The 24584-nt window shown below is 42.8% G+C and overlaps 1 protein-coding gene across 1 annotated transcript in view; it reads right to left on the bottom strand.

Annotated features, from left to right (window-relative positions):
* Positions 1 to 14024, bottom strand: part of PCYT1B (phosphate cytidylyltransferase 1B, choline) — a 122175-nt gene extending 108151 nt beyond the window's left edge. The window contains exon 1 of the mRNA XM_052663519.1: positions 13908 to 14024. Within this exon, the coding sequence (XP_052519479.1) occupies positions 13908 to 14024 (117 nt within the window). The remainder of the gene's footprint in view (positions 1 to 13907) is intronic.
* Between the last annotated feature and the right edge of the window lie 10560 nt (positions 14025 to 24584).

Raw genomic sequence — 24584 nt, 5'->3', positions numbered from 1 at the left:
TAGATTTGACAAGACCGCAGAATCAAAAATGATCACAAAGAAGATTATTTGAAATATGTGCTATTAGCATTAAACTTCATCTGGAGCATATGATGTACATTGAGATGTTAGCTCGTGATGGTATCAAGCTATTGTAATTACCATGATACTTAAAAATGAAGCATCCAGAACATGAAGGCAAACCTCTGATTTTTTTCAGCAATATTTCAAGATGTGATACTCAATCCTGTGCTTCACAAAATACTATTTCACATACAATGAATGTTTGGAAGCCTTTTTTGAGTTGCTACAATTCAATAGAGAAAAACCAAAAGTCTCATATCATTGCAAAAACACCTGCTCTTCAAGTCACAGTAAAACTGGCTGCTCTAATGTGTAGAAAAAAAATTGATGTCAAACTAAAATGCATTCCTTTGTCAGCAAATATATTTGGAAGACATATAGAAAACATTGCTGAAGACTGAAAGAAACAAGCATTAGAACAAATTATGCAGTGTGGGAGGTTTGCTATACAGTTGGATGGAAGTACAGATATTTCTAACATGTCTCAGCTTGAGGTATTTGCTAGATTCTATTTCAATAATAAAACACTTGTTTCTGAGCCACTAAAGATGTTCCAATGAAGAAAGGTTTTCCAAAGAAGATTGATTCTGCAAAGGGGATGATGTCTGTAATATATATATATATGGAAAAACTGTAAGTATAGCTGCCAATGAGGTGACTGCTTTGCTCATAGACCTTGGTCTCCCACCTTTTTGAGAAATATGTCTCTGTCCTCTTTCCATGGCCCTTCCTTTACAGACTCTTTAAATGTTGTTTCTCATGGTAACATCCTGGAAGATTGTAAAGCAGATTGATTTAACCAGATCTCATATAGAGGAGAGATAAGCAGATATAGAGAGGATTCGAACTGCTTTAATTACAGCTTTTCATTTTTCTTCCCTTTAAAAACCTGACAGGATGGCTCGGGGTACTTATTTTCTGCAATTTGTAGGATTATCCGGAGGCACCCTTGCTAGTTAGCAAATTCCATCCACTTCCTTCTGAGTCTAGAAACTGTAAGGCTAGGTCATTGTTAGAAAATGTATCTAGAGTAGGCACCATGGATTTTAATTCACAGATTACCTGGCTAGGGCTGGACTGGTCCTAGAAATAAGGCAAGTTTACTTCAAGGGCTTACCTACATTCTCTCTGGGGCTGGGTATACTGACTCTTGGAAGGACCAAGCACACTGAAGCCCTGTTAGCAGCCAAGAGCTGTAACTGTCAATAGATTCTGATACCATTCCCTAGAGTGTTGCCTAAGAGATCACCAGAATTATTTAGAAATGGGAAATCTGTGGTAGCCTAAGTCTGATCACCATAATAGGGCATACTCTACCCCTATTATGATGATCAGACTATCTTTATACTTAGATTTAAAGAATAATATACATACAGAAATATGCACATATCCTAAGGGTGCAGCTTAGTGAACTTTCACAAGCTGAACGGACATAGCACCCAGATCAAGGAACCATCCACTGCCAGTCTCCATCCTGTGCTCCTTCCACTATCTTGACTTCTATTATTAACATTAGCTTGCCTACTTTTAAAATATTTAACAGAAATGGAATTGGATAGTGTATAGTCTTTCATGTCTGGGCTTCTTTCATTCAATATTGAGTTTGTGAGATTCATCCCTGTTTTTGCAGGTGGTTATAGATTCTTTATCCTCATTGCTAGGTAGCATTACATCGTATGAATATGCTACAATTTATTTATTCTACTTCTGCTGGGCATTTGGAGAGTTTCCTCTTTGGGGTTATTATGAATAATGCTGCTAAGAACATCGTAATACTAGTCTTTGGTGGCCATATGTACAAACTTTCTAAGAGTAGAAGTGCTGGGTCAAATGCATTTATTTTGAATTTCTAAATTTACTATAGAGAGCTTAAACATCTGATCTGTTTCTACTCCTAGTCCCAAAAGCAGAAAAATGTGACATGACAGAGCTAAATGTGGCTCTTCTCAAAGTGCATGCAAACACATCTTGTTTCTGAATCACCTGGGAGCTGGAGCAGGTGGTTCTCAACTCACTTTCGTGGGAGAACAGTGTGTAGTGACAACAGGGGGCTTTAGAAGTCAAGACAGACCAAATTTTAAGTCTCAGTTTTATCAGTTGGTGCTTGATCTTTGGGGAATTACTTAATGCTTGCTTTCCTTATTTATAATGTGGTGAGCAGTCATTCTTATTTCACAAGTCTGTAGCCCGGTTAAACAAGAGAATCCATATGAAGCACCTGCCACAGCACCTAACACAGTGTGCACCATAAACAGTTATTCCATTCCCCACGTGCTGGAGGAAAAGGAGTGAGACCTCTAGCCTTGAGACCACCACAGAACAATGACCTTATAACTAAACAATCTGGAGGTGCAATAGAATTTAGTATTATGTGACTATCCCTACAAACTCAGGCCCACTAGAGATGAAGCACAGAAGCCTGTGAGTACCAGGAGCAAGCTTTCAACACCATTTGGTCGGCAATGGGCTGTACACCTCATTCATGATGCTTCTATTAACCTATTACTGTTATTGTTGTTGCTATTTTTCTTAAGTGCCAGTTTAAGTAGCCTTCAGCATCCTTTCACATATCAGGTTCAGTGTGCATGAACTGCTGAGTGGAACACAAAAACCGCCAAGTCAAAGACTATGGTAGGAGGGAGGAGATGACATGAAAATCAGTCATGCTCTATGGGCTGGCCCCGTGTGGCCCCATGCAATATTACACAGGCACACACTACCAGGGCTTGCTGCTTTATTTCCTAATCACTGTGTTTTCAAGTGTGCCTTCAAGATTGTTGAGTGCTAAACTGTCTCTTTTTCCCTGAGCAGGGTCAGCTTCCCCAGCCTCCCATATAACCCGGTTCACGCTGGGATAAAGAGAAAGGTAGGAATGTTAAGACAATAATGCTATGGTCTGAGACCAGCAACACGTAATCAGATTCTCACAAGGTAAGGGCTGTTACCTGGGAGATCATTGGAAGAAAATAGGCCTAGTTTGCAATAACTTAGTTTGTTCCTATATCACATCTTGCCTCCAGTGATGAGATAGAATAAGTCTTCCTAATTTCACGAAGGGTGCCCTGAGAAGCTTAGTGTGGGCACCAGCGAAAGATACAGGAGTCATCACAGGACTATGGTCTGACCCACTGTTGGACTTGAACCCCAAACACAGTTCTTAGATGGGCAGCACCAGTTGAAGAAGGCCCCTAGAGTTCAGTGCCATACTGTTGGCCTCAAAGAAAACCCAATATTTTGAACTTCAGTATTATGAAATAGAGAAATTAGAAGGCTATTGTTCACGTTAAAAAGAGATTCAACACAGGTTTCTTTGAAAATGACTAGAACATTCAACACATGATTCAGAATGCATCCCATCTTGCTGAAGAATAAAGTAGAAGGCAACAAAAGTTTGTATGACATTAATACAACGTTTCAAAGTATTTTGTGAACATTCGTTATGCATACTTTTGCCAGTGTGTCTTGCCATAAGGTCATTCAACTTGTTTTTACTCTAAATGTATAAAACCAATGGGAGGTGAAGAGTGGGGTAGCCCTGACTGTTGATATGAGCATCAAACAACAGCACACTGAAGTGAACCAAAGATCAACTATCCAACTCATATTGGGTGATAGAATTGACGTCCAGAGAGAAGTGATTTGCTTAAGCTCACACAATAATTAATGGCAGAATGGATGTTAGAATCAGACTGTGGATTGCAGCAAGCAGAGACTAAGCTGCAGCCACCTTATCTTGCCAGCATCCAGCCCTTTTGCTGTGGGCCAGTCTGGTACCCATGAGGCTACAGATACGGCTCTGCCTTGATTTGGAGGGTTGGTGTGGAGCCCCAGAGGTCATCCAGAAACAGAAGGGTTTCCACTCATTGATACCACATCTCATCAGGCATCACTCAGCCTTCCCACCTTCCCCCACCGCCCCAGCCACAGCCTGGAGGCCTGTGGAGAGGAAAGGTTTTGGGGTTGGACAGACTTCCCAGGCTATCCCATAATTACACTTCTGCACCTACCAGAACCAAGTCACTATGACTTTGCTTCCACCTTCATGGAGAAAACAGAGGCTATCAAAGAAAGGAGGCTTTCAACTTTAAATACCTTTTCCCCTTCTAACTTATTCTTAACTGAAAACATCTTTACTAGCTTCTTCATCACCACAGCGGGAGAGATGTCTCTTTACCGGAAGAATCAGAAGCCAATTCCTCCACTTGTGCACTGGATCCCAGCCTCTCCAGTCTAATATTCCCTTCATCAGTTTTCCCCATCACTTTCACCTTCTCCCACTGGCTGTTTCTCACTTATATTTAAGTGCAATTATTACCAATTTAAAAGAATGAACTGACCAGAAGCTTTTGCATCTTGGATGGAGAGAAATATGGAAGGAACAAGAGAAGAGAAAAGCTAGCCTCTCTCAATCTCAAACCCTGCTTTATTCACCGTTGGGTCCTATACATTCTATAAGCTTCTCCTCTCAGTCAAGCTTCTACTTCTCTACTCTCTAAATGCTCTTCAACCTATCTGGCCTCTGATTTCAACACGTCACTGAAACATCACCACTGATCTCTTCTCCCTATATCCAAAGGAGACTTTCCCTTATTATGTCATGTGATCTCTCTCTGTTGCATTGGGTTCTACTGGATATTACTTCCACAGAACTTATCCTGCCCTTGGCACCCTTGGTCTCCCAGATATTTGAAAGATCTGTCCTATTTTTGTGATCTTTCCTCTACTGGTTCTTTAAATGGTGTTCCTCAGCGTTCCATCCTGGGAAGATTCTGGGATAAAGTAGATTAATTTAACCAGATTTCATGTAGAGACAGGCAGATATAAGGAGCTTTCTAATAGCTTTAATTATAGCTTTTCTATTTTACTCCTTTCAAGAACCTCATAGCATGGCTCAGGGTCAGTTGTTTTTCAGAACTATCCTGTAGTAGGATTATACTGAGTCACTCTTGCAAGTTAACCATTTTCATCCACTTCTTTTAGCAGTCCAGAAACTGTCCAATTCAGTGTCACTCCCATCAATTTCATGACCTCAATTTCACTTCCATCTCCTTCAAACTGAGGTCTCCCAGATCAACATCTTCAGCTTAGAACTCTGAGTTCCAAGACAAAACATTCACTAGACACCTTCAAATGGAAGTTCCCATGGTATCCCCAACATAACTCTCACAACTTGCTATTCCTGGGGGCTCGCATGACACCCACTCACTACAGCCAAAAAACTGAGTAGTTTTGACGCTGCCTCACCTTCAAACTCAGTTACAAATCCTAGAGCATTTATCTCCTTGTTGTTGTTACTTAGTCGCTCAGTCGTGTCTGGCTCTTTTGCAACCCTATGACTGTAGCCTACCAGGCTCCTCTGGTCACAGGATTTCCCAGGCAAGAATACTGGCTGGAGTGGGTTGCCATTCCCTTCTCCAGGAGATCTTCCTGACTCAGGGATCGAACCCATATCTCCTGCATTGCCAGGCAGATTCTTTACCACTGAGCCACCTGGAAAACCCATTTACCTCAAGGTCTCCCATACGCATCCAGTACTCTCCTTTCCCACTACCCCACCTCTAACTTCAAACTTATTAACTCTCGTGTAGATTGCTGCAATAGTCTAACAAAAAGGTGATTTTTTTCTGTTATGTGCTATGTGATATGAAATCTATTTGTCATTATGGCTTCTCAGAGATCATCCTCCACAGGCCTAGGCAGGTGTCCAAGTTCCCTCTAAAGCAATATGTGGCAAGTAAGCACTTGAAATTGGCTAGTCTGAACTGAAACATGTAGTAAGTGTAATAGATACACACGATTTCAGACTTGGTATGAAGAATATAAAGGGAGTTCCCTGGTGGTCCAGGGTTGGGATTCCATGCTTCCACTGCTGGGGGCCCAGGTTCGATCCCTGGTTGGGGAACTAGGATCCCACAAGCTGTGCAGTGCAGATATTATAATACCCCATTAATTATCTTTATAATGATTATATTTGAAATGGTAATATTGGACTTCCCTAGTGGCACAGTAGATAAACAATCTGCCTGCCAATGCAGGGGACACAGGTTCGATCCCTGGTCCAGGAACTAAAATCACATAAAGTGAAAGTGAAAGTCACTCAATTGTGTCTGACTCTTTGCAACTCCATGGACTATACAGTCCATGGAATTCTCTAGGCCAGAACACTAGAGTGGGTAGCCTTTCCCTTCTTCAGGGGATCTTCCCAACCCAGGGATCAAACCTAGGTCTCCGACATTGCAGGCAGATTCTTTACCAGCTGAGCCACAAAGGAAGCCCCAAATCCCATAAACCGAGGGACTACTAAGCTGTGAGCCACAACTACTGAGCCCGTGCTCTGCAACAAGAGAAGTGACTACAATGAGAAGCTTGTGCATCACAATGAAGAGTAGCCCCCGGTCACTGCAACTAGAGAAAGTCCACACGTAGCAACAAAGACCCAGCACAGCCAAAACTAAATAAAATAAAAACTCTTCTCACTACAAAAAGAGGGATAGCAATATTTTATGTACCGATTAAATTTAATATTCTATTGAAATTAATTTTACCTTTTAAAAAAACTTTTTAAATTGTGGCTACTAGAAAAATTTAAATTACATTGTATTGCCACTAGGCAGTGATACTCTAGCAGCTGGAGTATGCTACTCACAGTGAGGGCTGAAGATCCCCGAAAAAAAGACCAATCCTTTCCATGTCCACAAACATCTTGGGACCATCAAGTGGCACCTTTTCTTCAAATGCAGGGACTTGTCTTAACTTGGGGATCAGGTTAATGGAGTACTCCCTGCTGGGAAGTACTTCTGCTCAATGGATGAAATACAGCTTAAAGTCTGTACAAAGCCCAATATATTAAAACCAAACTTACAAAAAAGCTCTCTTAAGGGATTTCAGTGTCCTGGCATGCTTCCATCCACCAAACTACTGCCTCCTGTTAAATGAAAATGATCTTCCAGGCTGTGGATTACTTGTTTCATTTCTCTCTATAGCACCTGGTGCATTGTTGTGGGTGAAAATTTCTAAGCAGCTGGCTTACTGTGAATCGTGTTGGTCAGGGACTAAGGTTTCTCTTGGTTACCTTCTAAAGTCTTATGTCAGTAAATCCTTTAAATCCCCCTCACTGCCTCATGCCATTTCCATTTCTATATGTTCAAACATCAAAATCAAACAAATATTTGATTTATACTAATTTTTTCCAAAACGAGTTTTGTTGTTATTCAGTCACTATGTCACGTCTGACTCTGCAACCCCATTGACTGCAGCATGCCAGGCTTCCCTGTCCTTCACTGTCTCCCAGAGTTTGCTCTAACTCACGTCCTTGAGTCGGTGATGTCATCCAACCATCTCAAGAAAAGGAGTTTAGCATTAGGCAAATGGGGGGCAGGTAGTGAAAGAATAAATTTAAAAGAATAGGAGAAACGAATTCATTGACCCCATGTTCAATATGCCTGACTATTATCAATCTGTAAGAAATGGATGTTGCATTTGAACCGAGATCAGCAGGAAGATGTCTAATAATAGCCTTGGGCAGAATTCCTGCAGACCACAGTAAATGTCCAAGGAAGCTCGTGTTTGTTTCTTTTCACTGACCTAGCACAATAAGTATCTCACTTTTAAAATGTATACTGGCTGAGTAGCTACATACATGGTGGGGCTCATAAAGGGAGCCAAGGATGTCTCTGGAAATCTGGTCATCTTTTCAAGCACTAGCTGGGGAGCGCCCTACATCCCAGCTGACATAATGCACCTTCTGCAAGACAGCAGTCTCTTGGCACTGCTCCACTGTGAAGTGAAGCCCAAAATCAACTCCTGCAAACATGGCGTATAGAACCAGCCCTTTTTTATTTCCAAGGCCTTCTCAGTTGATCTGTGGAACATCCATGTTCATGGAACTGATTTTGCAGGCTAGAATTACAACTTCTCTGTAACAGCAGAATGCACTTCTAGAAGAACTTGACCAAGGTCGTTAACCAAAAGAAGACAGCTTTCAGGGTGACTGGGTCTAGTTGAAAAGAACTGACCCAAATCATGCAGCTAGTGGTAAATCTGGGCTTCCCTGGTGGCTCAGACGGTAAAGAATCTGCCTGCAATGCAGGACACCTGGGTCGGGAAGATTCCTGGAGAAGGGAATGGCAGCCCACTCCAGTATTCTTGCTTAGGAAATCCCATGGAGAGAGACTATAGTCCATGGGGTCACAAAGAGTCAGAGAAGACACGACTGAGTGACTAACACTTCACTTTCCCTGGGCCCAGAGGATTGGCCTAGAGGCATCGACTGAGGGTTGGGGACCTAGCAGGACACAGTCCCTACACAGGAGGAGTCCCGTCCCTCAGGGGTTGGGTCTCCAAAGAAGGCTGTCACACCCTCTCCACGGCCACTCAGTTCCTCTTTTCAGCAGTCCACTGTGTAAGTCACATGGTATCAAGTTTAAGAAAAAAGACAGCAAAGAGTGAAAAACAAGTCAAGGACCAAGAATAAAGACTATAACAATAGAAAGAATTCTCAGAAACATCTCAAACCCGAGCCACCACAGTAAAAGAAATAAGGGTAGAAATAAGATTACATCCTTAAGGTGTGGGACAGGGTGGGAGGTGGGTAGGAGGTTCAAGAGGAGCAGGCATATGTATATCTCTACGGCTGACTCATGTTGATGTATGGCAGAAATGAAGACAACAATTGTAAAGCAATTGTTCTCCAAATAAAAATAAATAAAAGGTTACATTCCTAAGACATAAGCTCTATCATAAAACCTAGGTAGTTTTCTATCTCTTTTCTAATTTCCTTATCAGTGTTATTTAATTCTATTTATTCCTCTTTCCTAGTATTTCTCCCAATGGAAAGAAAGGCAGGTGGAAAATCTACAGTTATACGTTCCAGAAGCAGTTAGAACTGGACATGGAACAACAGACTGGTTCCAAATAGGAAAAGGAGTACGTCAAGGCTGTATATTGTCACCCTGCTTAATTAACTTATATGCAGAGTACATTATGAGAAATGTTGGGCTGTAAGAAGCACAAGCTGGAATCAAGATTGCTGGGAGAAATATCAATAACCTCAGACATGCAGATGACACCACCCTTATGGCAGAAAGTGAAGAGGAACTAAAAAGCCTCTTGATGAAAGTGAAAGAGGAAAGTGAAAAAGTTGGCTTAAAGCTCAACATTCAGAAAACCAAGATCATGGCATCTGGTCCCATCACTTCATGGGAAATAGATGGGGAAACAGTGGAAACAGTGTCAGACTTTATTTTGGGGGCTCCAAAATCACTGCATGAAGCCATGAAATTAAAAGACTTACTCCTTGGAAGAAAAGTTATGACCAACCTAGATAGCATATTCAAAAGCACAGATATTACTTTGCCAACAAAGGTCAGTCTAGTCAAGGCTATGGTTTTTCCAGTGGTCATGTATGGATGTGAGAGTTGGACTGTGAAGAAGGCTGAGCGCCGAAGAATGGATGCTTTTGAACTGTGGTGTTGCAGAAGACTCTTGAGAGTCCCTTGGACTGCAAGGAGATCCAACCAGTCCATTCTGAAGGAGATCAGCCCTGGGATTTCTTTGGAAGGAATGATGCTAAAGCTGAAACTCCAGTACTTTGGCCACCTCATGCGAAGAGTGGACTCATTGGAAAAGAGTCTGATGCTGGGAGGGATTGGGGGCAGGAGGAGAAGGGGACGACAGAGGATGAGATGGCTGGATGGCATCACGGACTCGATGGACGTGAGTCTGAGTGAGCTCCGGGAGATGGTGATGGACAGGGAGGCCTGGCGTGCTGCGATTCATGGGGTCACAGAGAGTCGGACACGACTGAGCGACTGAACTGAACTTTCCAGAAAAGTTCTCCCTTAAACATGATTCCATTGTATCTTCAATATCGTTATCAATTTGCTACTTACAAGGGTCTAAAGTTTAGATTGCTTTAAAGTCCTGTCTATCTAGGTATGCCAACTTTCCACTCCCTTTCCTTAAAGAGCTATGCCAGGCTCTGTATTAGACACCAGGGATATAGTGAGGACAAAACAGGTTTCTACTCAACAATCCCCTGGCAAACATAGACTCGCTGTCAGGGAGTTACCCACTGTCTCCCTTCTGTCCCTAATGCACCTGGTAACACACCCCTTTGCCAGCTGTGTCTTTATCAATCTGTATGTAACCAATCTGTTTGTGTGCCAGTCTCTTCCACAATCTAGATCTCTAGATTCCAGAGTACCACAGGGCTCCGAGCTCAGCATGTAGTAGGTACTCAACCACTGTGGGCAGCATTAACCCGCATCACAATAAACAAACCTCACTATGAAGATTATAGACCCAAACACAGGATTTCCCTGGTGGTCCTGCTGCTGCTGCGTCACTTCAGTCGTGTCTGACTCTGTGCGACCCCATAGACGGCAGCCCACCAGGCTCCTCCGTCCCTGGGATTCTCCAGGCAAGAACACTGGAGTGGGCTGCCATTTCCTTCTCCAATGCATGAAAGTGAAAAGTGAAAGGGAAGTTGCTCAGTCGTGTCCGACTCTTCGCGACCCCATGGACTGCAGCCCACCAGGCTCCTCCGTCCATGGGAGTTTCCAGGCAAGAGTACTGGAGTGGGGTGCCCTCGCCTTCTCCTCCCTGGTGGTCCAGTTGTTAAGACTTCGCCTTGCAATGGGGGGGACTCAGGTTTGATCCCTGGTTGGGAAACTAAGATACCACATCCATGGAGTCACCAAGAACTTAGGGACTAAACAACAACAAAATCCTGTGGAGCAACTAAGCCCCCGCACCACAACTATTGAGCCTGCACACTCCAGAACCCATGTGCTGCAGCTCGAGAGTCTGTGTACTGTAATGAAATAGCCTGCGTGCCACAGTAAGACCCAATGCAGCCAAATAAATAATTTTTAATAATAATAATAATATATAGATAAACACATGTAGACAGAGATGCTTGTACATACCTTCTCAAGTGCCAGGCTCAATCACAAACACAGTTCATCACAAAAAGGCCATTTTACACAATTGCTGAGATTTAAATAAAGTTTGTATCTATAAATGGTGACATTAAGTCACATTCTGGGACCTGCAATAAACCTTTATGGCCCTTTATTTACCCAGAAATGTCCTTTTCTGTATCTCTAGGTAAAGTTAGAGTGAGTTTGGGGAACCAGTGTGTGCCTCAGTTAATACAATCACAACCACTCTGATAAATGCTACTCTCTTTTTGATAATGTTTTGTTATTGACCCTGGAGAAGGAAATGGCAACCCACTCCAGTATTCTTGCCTGGAGAATCCCATGGACGGAGGAGCTTTGTGGGCTACAGTCCACGGGTCGCAAAGAGTTGGACACAGCTGAGCGACTTCACTTTCACTTTCACTTTGTTATTGAGTCCTATTTTCTCTAAACTTTATGAATTCAAGTGGGTAACACGTGGGGGAAGGAGCCTGTCCTCTGAAGGGTTACCTTTCACGTCTTCCATGCACTTTCCAAAGCTAGTCAAGCAACTCAACAGTCAGACTCTGAGGGACCCACAATTGACTTGGGAAGACATGTTTGGTCCTGGGAGAAACACAGAATTTATATACTTTGAAATATGATGATATTAGCAAAGCTAAAGATCAATAAAAACCAGTAAAAAACATAAAAATGCTAATTTAATATTTTCATTTGCCACTCTCTTCAAACTTTGTTATTAAGTAGGTAATATATGCCTTCGCTATTAAGTGTAAATCTAAATTTAGAATATACCCCTACAATGCAAATTTTGCTGATAAAAGGTGCTTCCAAAACTTAATAGTGGCTTACAAATTGGTAAATAGCCCCTATTTAAGCAGAGCCAATTTTTTATAGACCACAATAATGATGGACAACAGGGAAAATCTTTTATCAAAGCAATCACTTTCACAGTTCAACTTCTGTATATCCTTCACATGCACGTGCACACACACACAGACACACATACAAGCCAGAACTGCCAAAAAGATGGGAGAAGAATGTACCTCACTTAGGGTGTGTCGGATGAGAACTTCCACTTTGCAGGTAGAGTTCTGGGTTCAGATCCCAGCTCTACAGCCCTTCAAAGCAGTGTGACTCTGGGGAAGTCGCTTACTCTCTCTGAACCTCAGTTTCTTCATTTCTAAAATGGTGGGGAGGTGGAGGCGTAACACTGCCAGCTTTGCATGGATCTTGTGAGTTAACCTCCCAGATGAGCTGTCACAAGGGAAAGTGGAAAGTACTTGAACTTTCTTCCTTCCTTTGATTTCCTCTGCCCACCCTCTCAGGGAGAAGCAACCAAGGAGCAGAACAGCTAAAAGGCGGGAAAGGAAGGAAAAGAAGTGGGCACTGACACACAAACCGGAACTGGATGCCCCCTCTTTCTCTCCTGCCCTTTACCTGTCAGGAAGGTGTGTGATTAGAATTTGAACATCGAGTATAACGTTTAAAAAATATATTCTGGGTGATCTTGTAACAAGTATTTAAGGGTTAGTTTGTTGTTCTTGTCGTTTTGCACACGCCTTAACCAAGAGTTGTCTAGTGGTTCAAAGGAATCCCTTGGTAACAAACTTACTGGGATGGTTTGTATCCCATGAGAACACAGGTACTACCTTATGTATACTGTTCAGCAAGTGGCTTAAGCACTGGGGAGCAGTTAGTAGTAAAGGGTCCTAAGAAAATAGATCTTAAAAAAAATTAGAAACATTAGTGAACAAAAGCCCACTATGCTCTAAGGCGACTTGTTTTCATGTTTTAGAAACCTGTCCTATCTCCTTCTGAGCCCTTAGTAACCATTAAGAAGTAAGTTACAGGATAGACTAGCCTTGGAATCTCATTTGGGAATCTCCTCATTTTGGGAGTTCACAGAAAATGCTATATCACAAACTCCTTTTTGTTAAAAAAAAAAAAAAAAAAAAAAAAAAACCTCATTGCACTTTTAACACAGGGACCGAGGAGGGGGTGGCTATCACTAGAGAGAGGATAGCTCTAACTAGTCTGTCCCTTGGATCTGAGGGTTCTAAGAAAGGTCTTGCCAAGTTCACCAAGACTTCAGGCCACCCCAAAACCCACTACCCATTTGGTGCTTTTGATTGCTGGAGGATACACGCTGAGGTGGTTTAGAACCAGCCACCTTTCACATTTACTTAAGGAATCATGAGCAGTGGTAGAGAAGCTGAAGAAATTTGGGATGCCATTCACTGAGATGCAAGGAAGCTTGAGTGCTGTTTCCACACTTTGATTATAAAAGGCATGCAGCCCCTTTCCAAGTAAATGTAGCTGTCCCCGGTTCCCACTACCCGAAGAGAAACCCTCGGCAGCACGCTCCGGAAATGTTTACATTTAAGATGCACATTATTTCTGAACACAATACTGAGGGACCCTTTCATTCATGTATTTTGAAATTTTCAAGCGAACGGGTAAGTTTGGCTTCCATGTCGCTCTCATTTTTCCAAAATTGACATTAAGCACCGAAATTAGTTGAGGACAGAATCATTCCTTAGCTAGAATTTAGAACTTAACAACGGACACTTCCCAAGCTTTGTGGAGAGAATACCATTTTAAAATTGTACCGTAGGAGCTTCATCTTTAGACGAGACTACACCTAAAAGAAGAAAAGCCCATCCCCTCCTCCCAAGGCACAAAAACAGCATAGCCCAAGCGGCCCGCTTCCTACCCAGCCAATACAATAATGCTTTGTAAGCTGAGAGCAGCGCCCGGTATAGAAGCTAAGTATAAACAGCTGAGAAGGATTAGGCGGTAGCTCCATTCTCATTTACATGAAAATCCTCTAAGCATTGCTTTCCTCACTGGCTGCGGGCGCAGAAGGAACTCTTTTGTGCCATAGCCACGCATACATTTGCATCCTTTGTCTTTACTTACCAGTCGAGGCTGTGGGCATGTGTGCTCTATTTCCTCCATGGTTTCTGAGGGAGGCTCATTGGAAAGGGATTTTGGGATACCTGTTTCTGACTCAGCATCAGTGGTAAGTACTGGCATGGCCAGTGAATGCTCCCTCCAGCTCTACACCCTCTGAGAGTCTCCTCCCAGGCAGCGAATGTTTTCTTTGTCACGTATTTTTCTCTTCTCCACCCATCCCCCTTCTTCATCCCTTCTGTCTTTTCCAGGGGGAAGTAAAGAGGTTACCCCCTAATCCCCCGCCCCTTTCCTCCTCCGAGAAACCAAAAGGCAAGGCCTCAGTTTATCACTATAACAACCAGACTGCACTGGAGCGGCGGGTGCGGGATACAGTACCTTATTTGCATGGAGCGCGCTGGTTGGCTACTGTCATCATAGTACCACTCCGCCGGGGAGCGGCCGGGCCCCATTGGCTGGCCGGCCGTGCCCACAGGGCCCGAACTTGCTGCTTTTGTTTCTTCTGTTTAATTCAGTTGCAAAGGTCTAGGACCATTCTGGGCCAGGGACCTCGGCTGCACAACCCAGATAAGGAAAAAACCGCGTCCTGAGATGCCCAGCACGCCTTGAGACAGAACATAGCAGATCTCCACTGAAAAAGGTCCAAGTCCCTGACAGGAGTGTTTGATGTGCTGTAGTGAGAATTTTGCCAAATAGGAGTCACCCTAAAGACAAAGCCACTTTTGAGTCCAAACTCCTTGTGCCCACAATTGCCAGCTGGCCTCGGAGGACATATCAGGGCAGTCATTGTGAGCACCTGAGTGTTCACCCCCTTGACTGCAACAATAGCACCAGCAGATCCCCTGAGGCAGTGTAGCCCTGGCATTTACCCCTGGGGCTGCTCTGGGAGGAACTTTGAAGAAGGTAGATTGTCTTTGACAACCTGCCTCCCACCTCTGACTGCCCTCCACAATTGCATCCTCCCTCAGCCACTCTATCTCCCTCAACCTCCCCAGCTATTCTGAGTTTCCTCAAGGAGGTCTTGCTGTTGTCTGCCCTTCGATACACTCTTCCTTACACCTTTCCTTTGCTCCCATTCCCTAGGCACCCTGCTCTCAGCCAAATGCTCATGGCAATCACAGAAACATCCCAGATGGGGGTGGTAAAGATGATGTGCCTTAAAGTCTAAATCGTCCAGGAATAACCACCACTTTAGGAAGACTTTCTGGAGACGCACACCCAAAGGAAAGAACTTAAAAACATACTCATTACAGTGAAATATCACACTTTAAATAACATTAATAAAGATCATGATGTTGGAATTTGCTTGTGGTCCAGTGGTTAGGACTCCTTGCTCTCACTGCCAAGGGCCGGGGTTCAATCCCTGGTCTGGGAGATAAAAATCCCACAAGCCCATAGGGTAGGGGGGAAAAAAACCTTGGTAACTGCTAGCATTTATTAAGCACAAGCACAGTGCTAGGTACTTTACCTAGATCTTGTTTAATCTTCATAACAACCCAAAGAGGTCGATCTTATTATTATCCCCATTTTACTGGTGACAAAACTGAAATTTAGAATAATTTTTCAGGGCCTCAAACTCACAAGCAGGGAAACTGGGATTGGAAGGATGCAGGGGTGAGAAGGTGGAAGGACGCAGCAAGTGTACTGGTAGGAAAAATATCTAGGTAGAAATCCTTGGGCTTCTAAATCTTTCATTTTAATCTATAGTAGAGGTTTTCATCCAAGTATGGTCAAGGACCAGCAGCACCAACTTCAGCATCACCTGAGAATTTGTTGGAAATGTAAATTATTGGTCCCTCAAGACCTGGTTCAGTAGGTCTGGCTGGGACCAAAATTTGCATTTCTAACAAGATCCTAGGTGATGCTGATGCTGCAGGTTCAGGGGCCATACCTAGAGAACCAGTAGTCCAAAGGATGGGATAAGAATACCTGCCCTGCCTCCTTCATAGAATTGGGGAGAGCAAATAAGATATCACGTGAAAGCACTTTGTGAATTAGAATGTTCTATAGTAATGTAATGTGGCATTATTATTATGTTTTTAATCACTCTTCAAATTAGCAAAGAGAGCTAGCCTTACAAGAAAAACAAAATGGATTCTGCAGGAGATATTTATAGTTTGGTAGTTATAGATCCTGCAACTTCAAATCAGAGTAACATCACTTGGCATTGCTAGACTTAAGAGAACTTCAGTGATGCAGGAATTCCGGTGATAACTGGAATTATCAATATTGTAAAGTAATTAACCTCCAATTAAAATAAATAAATTCATATTTTAAAAAAAAGAAAAAGGGCATTCCTACCTTATCTGCCCACCTCAGTTCAGTTTAGTTCAGTCACTCAGTCGTGTCCGACTCTTTGTGACCCCATGAATCGCAACACACCAGGCCTCCCTGTCCATCACCAACTCCCGGAGTTCACTCAAACTCATGACCATCCAGTCGGTGATGCCATCCAGCCATCTCATCCTCTGTCATCCCCTTCTCCTCCTGCCCCCAATCCCTCCCAGCATCAGACTCTTTTCCAATGAGTCAACTCTTCGCATGAGGTGGCCAAAGTATTGGAGTTTCAGCTTTAGCATCAGTCCTTCCAATGAACACCCAGGGCTGATCTCCTTTAGGATGGATTGATTGGATCTCCTAGCAGAACAAAATACCTCAAGCTGCAAGTTTGGCTCTACCAACCCGTTTTACTTGGAAGAGCCAACCCCTGTAATACATTTAAGAGTCTCTTTTCCACCTGTACTAGGTGATATGGGAAGGAGATTGTCCATCCAGTCTTAATACTTTCATTCCCTCACAGTAGTGGCTCTCCCAAAGAGCAGTGCTGCAGCCCTGGGAACGTGTCAGAAATTCTCGGTCCCCACCCCAGACCTACTGAGTCAGAAACTCAGGTGGTAGAGGCCAGGAATCTGAGTTTTAATGAAACCTCTGGGTTTTGGAGGCATTCTGCCACACCCTAAAGTTTAAGAACCACTGCCTAAAGCCACAAGATCCACTGGAAATCACCTAGCCCCCAAACCCTCACTGTGATCCAGGCCACTGAGCTCCCAGCTTGGTTCGTAATTGGTCCTCTAATTCCCCCTTCAGAGTGGGAGGCTCACCTGTGCCCATTTAGCAGAGTCTTGATGACTAGTGGAGTCCCTGTGAACCCCTCTTGCCCCAGAGCCTAGACTGTGTGGTTATCCTCCACCTTTTCTGTTGTCAGAGTGGGCAGGTACCCTCTTCTTCCCCTCTTCATTCTCCCCTGCCACATCAAAACAAGATGCTGCTTCTGCTTGAGATGTCTCCACTGTGTCACCCAAGTCAGACCTTTAGCTGATGGTGCCACTATGTGCTCTAGATCCAAGTTGAACCTGACGCATTATCAGCCCGTCCCTGAACCTCAAAATTGGACCTCTACCTGCTGCGATGGTCAGCTCTATAACTAACTCCATTCCCACTAATCCTATCCCAGCCTGTCTTGGCTCCTCATGCTCCTCTTCCCACAGCCCAGTAGTTGAAGCTCACAGATCTAAAGAGAAATAAACTCTTTCAGGCACTGGTCTGAGAGGGGTCTTTACCAGATTCACCCACTCTGGGGGTCAGTCTTGGCTGCTATTGCAACCTGATTCAGGAACTTCTTAATAATACCTGAATGGGTTATTTTAACTTGGGGCTTTGTGATGCTATTAGGATGATTAAGAATGACCAGTTAATTATATAATATGGAATTAAGTATTTCATAATCCTCTGGGGCAGGGGTCCCCAACCTGTGGGATCTGATGCCTGATGATGTGAGATGGAGCTGATGTAATAAAGTACAAAATAAATGTGATTTGCTTGAATCACTCCAAAACCATTCCTACCACCCTGGTACATGGAAAAATTGTCTTCCATGAACCTGGTCCCTGGTGCCAAAAAGGTTGGGGACCATTGCTCTAGGGGATATATGGGAGGATGTCTATAAAGGGATAGCAGGAGGGAGGTTACTGGGGTTGTGGAATTGTTCTGTATCCTGATTATAATAACAGTTACACAAATCTATACACAATGTTAACACTGTTTAAAAAAATAAAACTCTATGGACGACATTGGTCAGTACATGCTACATACTTCAGAGAGTTCATACCTTTTGGCCCCAGAACTTTCCCTTGAGAATTTATCCCCAAAGAAATAATCAGAAGCTTATAAATAGTTTCAAAGATGTTAATGCTGACTTATTTACAAAAGCCAAAAAAAAGTGATACAATTTACAGCAATAGGAAAAAGTTAAAAATAAAATACATACATATGTTATTATACATGCATTAAGAATCATGTTTTGAAGAAAAACTAATGCTAGGGGGACGTGTAAAGATTGTGTCAGGTGAGAAAATCAGGCCACAACATATGATTCTGGAAATAACCCCAATTTTGCGATATGTATTAATACATCCTAGGATAAAGCACTGGAGGGAAATAGATCACGATGTTAAAATGGAATTATGGGGGTTTTGGGCTTCTGTTTTACATTTTCCTGCCTATAACAAGTATTTTAAAATGAGCAGCTATTACCCCGATAGTTGGGGGGGTAATGAACATTATTACCCTTTCTCCCGAAAGGGATCAAGAGCCGGATACGGGGCACGCAGAGGTTAGCACACGAACAAACAGAAAGGTGCAGGGAGTCGGTGAAAGGAAACGAAGTTAAAAGTCAAGAGCGATGCTGGGGAGTCCTATCAGCAGTTAGCCGAAGCAAAGGGAGTGTGTTGGAGGCAGGGTGTTCAGAAAATCCCCAGGGAACTTTCGGGGACTGGGCTCTTGCATCTTGCAACCTTGCATCTTGCATCTTCATGAGAACTTGTTAGATTAGCGCTGCCCCTCCCGAGCACCACCGTCTTTTCCAGCTACCATTTATCAAACGCCTCTTAGGCTCTTAGCACTATGCTAGGTACTTAGCGTGGGCTACTTGTAACCCCCTCAACAGCTGATCAGGTGAGGAAACCGAGTCATAGGGACCTTTGCTTCAGCTAGGAAGAGACCTAAGTATGACATCATTCTTCCCGCAAGCGCTCTTCACTTCAACATCGCATTGCTGGAAATACTCTTCCCAAAGATCTGCAGGGAAAAACTAAAATAATCTGTTCGGACCAGAAACTGTCCGAGCATTGCCTGATGCCTCAGGACTTCCCTTTGTTGTCAATGGGCAGCCAGCACCTGCATCTCTGCTGAGGGATTTATCTGGCCGCCGAAAGCCCCGCCCTCAGCCTCCCCGAATGTAACCTTTCGGCGAGGCTGAAGGGCCAGAAAAGGAACCACCCACACCCCCAAGAGCTCTCAGCCAATGACTGAGAGGACTCAGTGTATAAACACCCTACTGCGAAGATCCCCTGGAGGAGGAAATGGCAACCCACTCCTGTATTCTTGCCTGGGAAATCCCGTGGACAGAGGAGCCTGGCGGGCTACAGTCCATGGGGTCGCAAAGAGTCGGACACGACTGAGTAAGCACGCACCCACATACTCAGTCCTCAAGTGGGATAATTGAGTCTACACTGTTCTACACTGACTGCCAGAGTTCCCCAGGGGGATTAAGTTCAACTTCCCACGGTGGTAGCTGCTTGACATAGGCCGCAAATTGTACTGGTTGTCTTCCTTTCCTTGGCTCCCTTGCCCACCACACTCCTGTGGGTGTTGCCCAGATTCACCTCCCCATTTAACTACTTGAACTTGAATTCTTGTCTCAGGGTCTGCTTCTAGGGGAGCTACAACTAATACCATTTCAGAGTCCCATCATAAAGTTCTAACATGATGTATTTCTTATGGCAAATACCTTTCATATCCTCATCACATGTGGATAAAAATGAGTCTTAACAACATATGCCTATTTTTTAAAAACCAGGCATTACATTTATGCTTGTTCTTCTTTAAAAATATCTTTCCCTTTTCCTCCATCTTTAATCCAGTCATGCTCCTATAAATTTTATATCCATTGTACACAAATGTTAAGTCAACTATACTGAAAATCTTAAAAGTTTGTATGTCCCTATATACATTATACTGCCTTTCAGAGTGAGGGGGTAGGGATGGGAGATGTGCCTCAAGGCTTTCAGGATCTTAGTTCTTAGAGCAGGGATTAAAACCGGGCCCTCAGCAGTGAAAGTGCCAAGTCCTAACCACTGGACCACCAGGGAATTCCCTATAGTGATCTTGATATTTATCAAGAAGGCCATATGTGAAAACTTCCTTCATTCCAAATCCTTCCCCCGCTTACCAGCACTCCTGAGTTCACTATTTCTTCCTTTTTTCCTTTACCCTTCATTTTCTTCATCTTCTCAGATTTACCTCTGATAAGGTATATGACTACAAGGAAAGGACATGGAAAGAACAAGTTCATGGAACTTAAGGTTTCCTGGAAGCCACTGTGACCATCCACGGAATGTTTTGACTTTCATGGCTCTATATTGAATCAGTTTCCCAGTTTTCTACATGTAGCTGACAGTTTGGACCTAAAATCTGATGTAGCCCAGGAAAAAAAAAAAAGTTCACCGTCTAAGTAATGAAACTCAGGATTTACTCCTTTTCACTCACTCCAGGGAAACAGTGGTGATAAAAGTTTTGGGTAAAGCCTTTCACCCCTCACTTGTTTCTTCTACACAGTGAATTCTATCACCTAGGACTGACAAGTTTTAATACTGAAAATTTTCAAATGAGCAAACAGATTCAGAGAGGTTAAGTAACTTGAGCAAGGTCATAGAGTAAGTGGCAGAAGTATATTTGAGTCCAGGTCCTCCTGAAGCAAAGTTCAGCTCTTTTCTACCAGACTACACTGCCTTACTTAGATTTGTTAACAAGGTCGCTGAGTTAACTCGTGCATATCTCGTCACCCCAAATAACCTCTCCATCTCTTTTCTATTGAATCCATGTAACATGAAGCACTCTTCACTTGTATTCATTCAGTTCATTTCCTAACTCTGAAACCACAGACCTGGACTCATTGTAGGGGCTCAAGTTTACAGATGCATTGCCCAATTCACCGGTGGGTCAAGAGGGAGGTTGATACAGGCCATTAGGGGAAAAAATAATGATGGGACAGAAAAAGCAAAAAACTTTTTGTTTGAAAAACAAACTCAAGAAGCTAGAAAGTGCTTTATTTTATTCTTGACATGGATTTTCTTCTTTTTCCAGCTTCTAGAATAACCAGAAAAGAATTATCCCATTCATTTGACCAGAATTTATTGAGTCTGTTATGCAGAGTTTTAAGGTGCTAGGGAGAAACTGCACAGACTCAACATGAGAAACCTACTGCATGAATGAAAATGCCATTCACAAAATGTCACCTATCATCTTCTATTTTAAAGAAATAAATATTTGACATAAGTCAGAGAGATGAGCAGGAAGGAGCACCAGGTCTTAGCATTCATGGACACCAGACTGTAATGGTTGTGCCTATGTTTGAGAAGGTCCTAAAAGAGAGAAGTTGTTTTTATCAAAATGAGATGTACTTATCTAAATGTTGATGTAAAATCAGTTGTAAATATGATATGTTTTGTTTTGCTCTAGCAAAACAGATATGATAGCAGCTTTTGTGCATAAATTAAAGTTGCCCTTAGCTAGAATAAATCATTCTTATTGACATTAGCAGCTGTGTAGCCAGTAAAGAATTATTGTTGCTATTACTTGGTGGTATTTATAAACACTTTTATTTTCCAAGTGCTTTACAATCACTTATTGTCTAATTAATATCTAATCATTTGTTTACAAGTAATAATCACGCATGTAGAGCAGTTTAATCAAAACTCCAAATGCAGCCACCATCATACTTAAGAATGTTATGTAAATTTTGGTCCCTCCTTGACGGGGCTTGGGTCCAGACATATGGCCAAAACAGATAATACAGCAGAAAAAAATGAATAAAGATTCCTCACTTGGATTTGAGCATAATTTGGAATCACAGCTTTTTGCATGCCAAATATATTATCTGAATGTCAGCGGGTCAGAATATAGGTAATTTTCAATGCTTAATGGCTCAATTACACAGTTTATATAAAATTTTTTATTTATTTAAGGCACAAAACTGGATGATAGTTTATAATACATGCTCAAGGGCAGGCACCAATTTAACATGGGAACTGTTAGTCAATCACTGTTTCAGTGATTTTTTAGGAAAAGAGATCAAATGTAGCAAAGGTGGCTTGGGGACCTTCAAGGTTAATCTATCCAGGTTCACGTGTAGACGAAGCTAGCCAGTACAAACCCCTGCCATTCTTAATTATCCGCTGTATATGTCTCCCTTGGGTCTCCCCAAGTGTTATTCTATAAGCAATTATGGGAACCACGAAAGCATTTTTTAAGCAGATGAATGATATGCATACTAATCCAGCCTTTTTCCTCTAGGATAAATTTTCCTACAAGTTGAATTGCTGAGTCAGAGGACTTGCATTTTTAAGGTTTTATATACATTTTTTGGGTTACTTTATTGAGTTGCCCTCCAGAATATGACACTATTTGTCCTCCAAATCAACACTTCTTCTGATAATCCCCAAGAGGTATCTTTCTTGGTTATTAATCTGCCATTACCAGTTTTCTTCCTTCTTGCTTTCTCACCAGGCATAGTTTCCCAGTACTGCAGCAAAATACTGCAGGATCCTGCAGGATCCAGAAGGCCTGATGTGCTATAAATGTGCTTGACTGGCAAGCGAGGCATCAAGACCATCTGATGTCAAGATGGATAAATTCATTCACAAGTAAACTATTATTACACTCCTTGGACTTTATACTAATTCATTTTTGAATAGCTTGGACTCCAAAGTGAAATTTTCATCTTGCGAACTCTGTGCAGTCTTTGAATGCTCAAAGAGAGATTTGGTTTAACCTAAGGTATTAGTTTCCTATTGCTGTTAAAACAATTTACCACAAATACAGTGGCTTAAAACACCACAAATTTATCATCTTAAAGTTCTTAAAATTGCCATAGGTGATTTAAAGTGCCTATACTTAGTGGGCTAAAGTCAATATATCAGCAAGACTGCCTTTCTCCTGGAGCCTCCAGAGGTGACTTTTTCCAGCTTCTAGAACTGCCAGCATTACTTGGCTCAGCCCTCTTCCTTCCATCTCAAAAACAGCAGTTGCACCCCTGCAGCCTCTGCTTCAGTAGTCACATCCCTTAACTCTCCTGCCTGCCTTTTTCCCTTGAAAAGACCCCTGTGGGACTTCCCTGGCAGTCCAGTGGTTGAGAATCCACCTGCCATTGCAGGGGACGCAGAGAAACAGGATTCTACATGCCTCGAGGCAACTAAGCCCACATACCACAACTACTGAGCGCTCGCCATTTGGAGCCCGAGCACCACAACTAGAGAGAAACCCATGCACCCCAAGGAAGAGCCCGCAGGCCACAAGGAAGATCCACGTGCCACAACTAAGACCCAACACAGCCAAATTAATAAATACACATATATATTTTTTAAAAAGACCCTTGTGATGACACTGGGTCCACGTAGGTAATGCAGGATACTTATTCCCTTCACAAGACCTTTAACCTAATTACATCTGTAAAATCCCTTTTGCCATGAAAAGTGACACATTTCCCAGGTTCTGGGAATTAGGATGTGGCCATCCTGAGGGGGAGGGCACATCATTCTGCCTATCACACTTTCCTGAGCATGAGCTGGACCTGGTATCTCATCTCCAGATATTGGAATAATACATTGCCTGTAATTTTAATACTTAGTAATTTATGAAACTATACTCTGTGTCAGGCATAGGCACTATACCAGGTTTGCAGGAAAGAATCAATGATTAGAAGGGTTTTGTAGTTTGTACTAAGTCATGGAGCCAGACAGTGGCAGAGTGGAGTTTCAGACTCAGGTCTGCTGGACTTCAAAGCCCCTCCTCACCACGTGCTTCGTCTGTAGCTCATTTCCCATGCTCTGCTTGGTTCGCTGTCTTTGGCTAGCTTTCTGGTTGAAAGCTTTTCATTTAGTTTGACATTAAATGGTACAACCTAGCTAGATAAAACCTTTTATTAGGCCCCTATAAATCTCCTATTGGACTCATTCAGTAGGTGCCAGTGGAGGATGTCATCTTGAAACACTCCTTCAAGTTGATGTCTTCACGTCTTCTAATAAATCTTCAAAAAAGTGGCATCAGATGGGCTCTTCCTCCATCATACAAGCAGAAGTGGACCCCCCCCCCTCCAGGTTATCTTCTATGAGTGAAATGTTAATCTCTGAATAATCTCAGGTGGTGCTGGTGAAAGCTAATCATTCCAAAAGCCCCCATGTATCAATATACCAAATATCTTATTCTTGAAAACAGACAGCCTAACACTGGACTGGAAGAAACACAAGCTGGAATCAAGATTGCCAGGAGAAATATCAACCTCAGACATGCAGATGACACCACCCTTATGACAGAAAGTGAAGAGGAACTAAAGAGCCTCTTGATGAAAGTGAAAGAGGAGAGTGAAAAAGTTGGCTTAAAGCTCAACATTCAGAAAACTAAGATCATGGCATCTGGTCCCATCACTTCATGGGAAATAGATGGGGAAACAGTGGAAACAGTGTCAGACTTTATTTTGGGGGGCTCCAAAATCACTGCAGATGGTGATTGCAGCCATGAAATTAACAGACACTTGCTCCTTGGAAGGAAAGTTATGACCAACCTAGATAGCATGTTCAAAAGCAGAGACATTACTTTGCCAACAAAGGTCCATCTAGTCAAGGCTAT

Source organism: Budorcas taxicolor, chromosome X, assembly GCF_023091745.1.
Source record: "Budorcas taxicolor isolate Tak-1 chromosome X, Takin1.1, whole genome shotgun sequence".
Classification (NCBI taxonomy): Eukaryota; Metazoa; Chordata; class Mammalia; order Artiodactyla; family Bovidae; genus Budorcas; species Budorcas taxicolor.
This window is presented reverse-complemented; position numbering and strand designations above follow the sequence as displayed.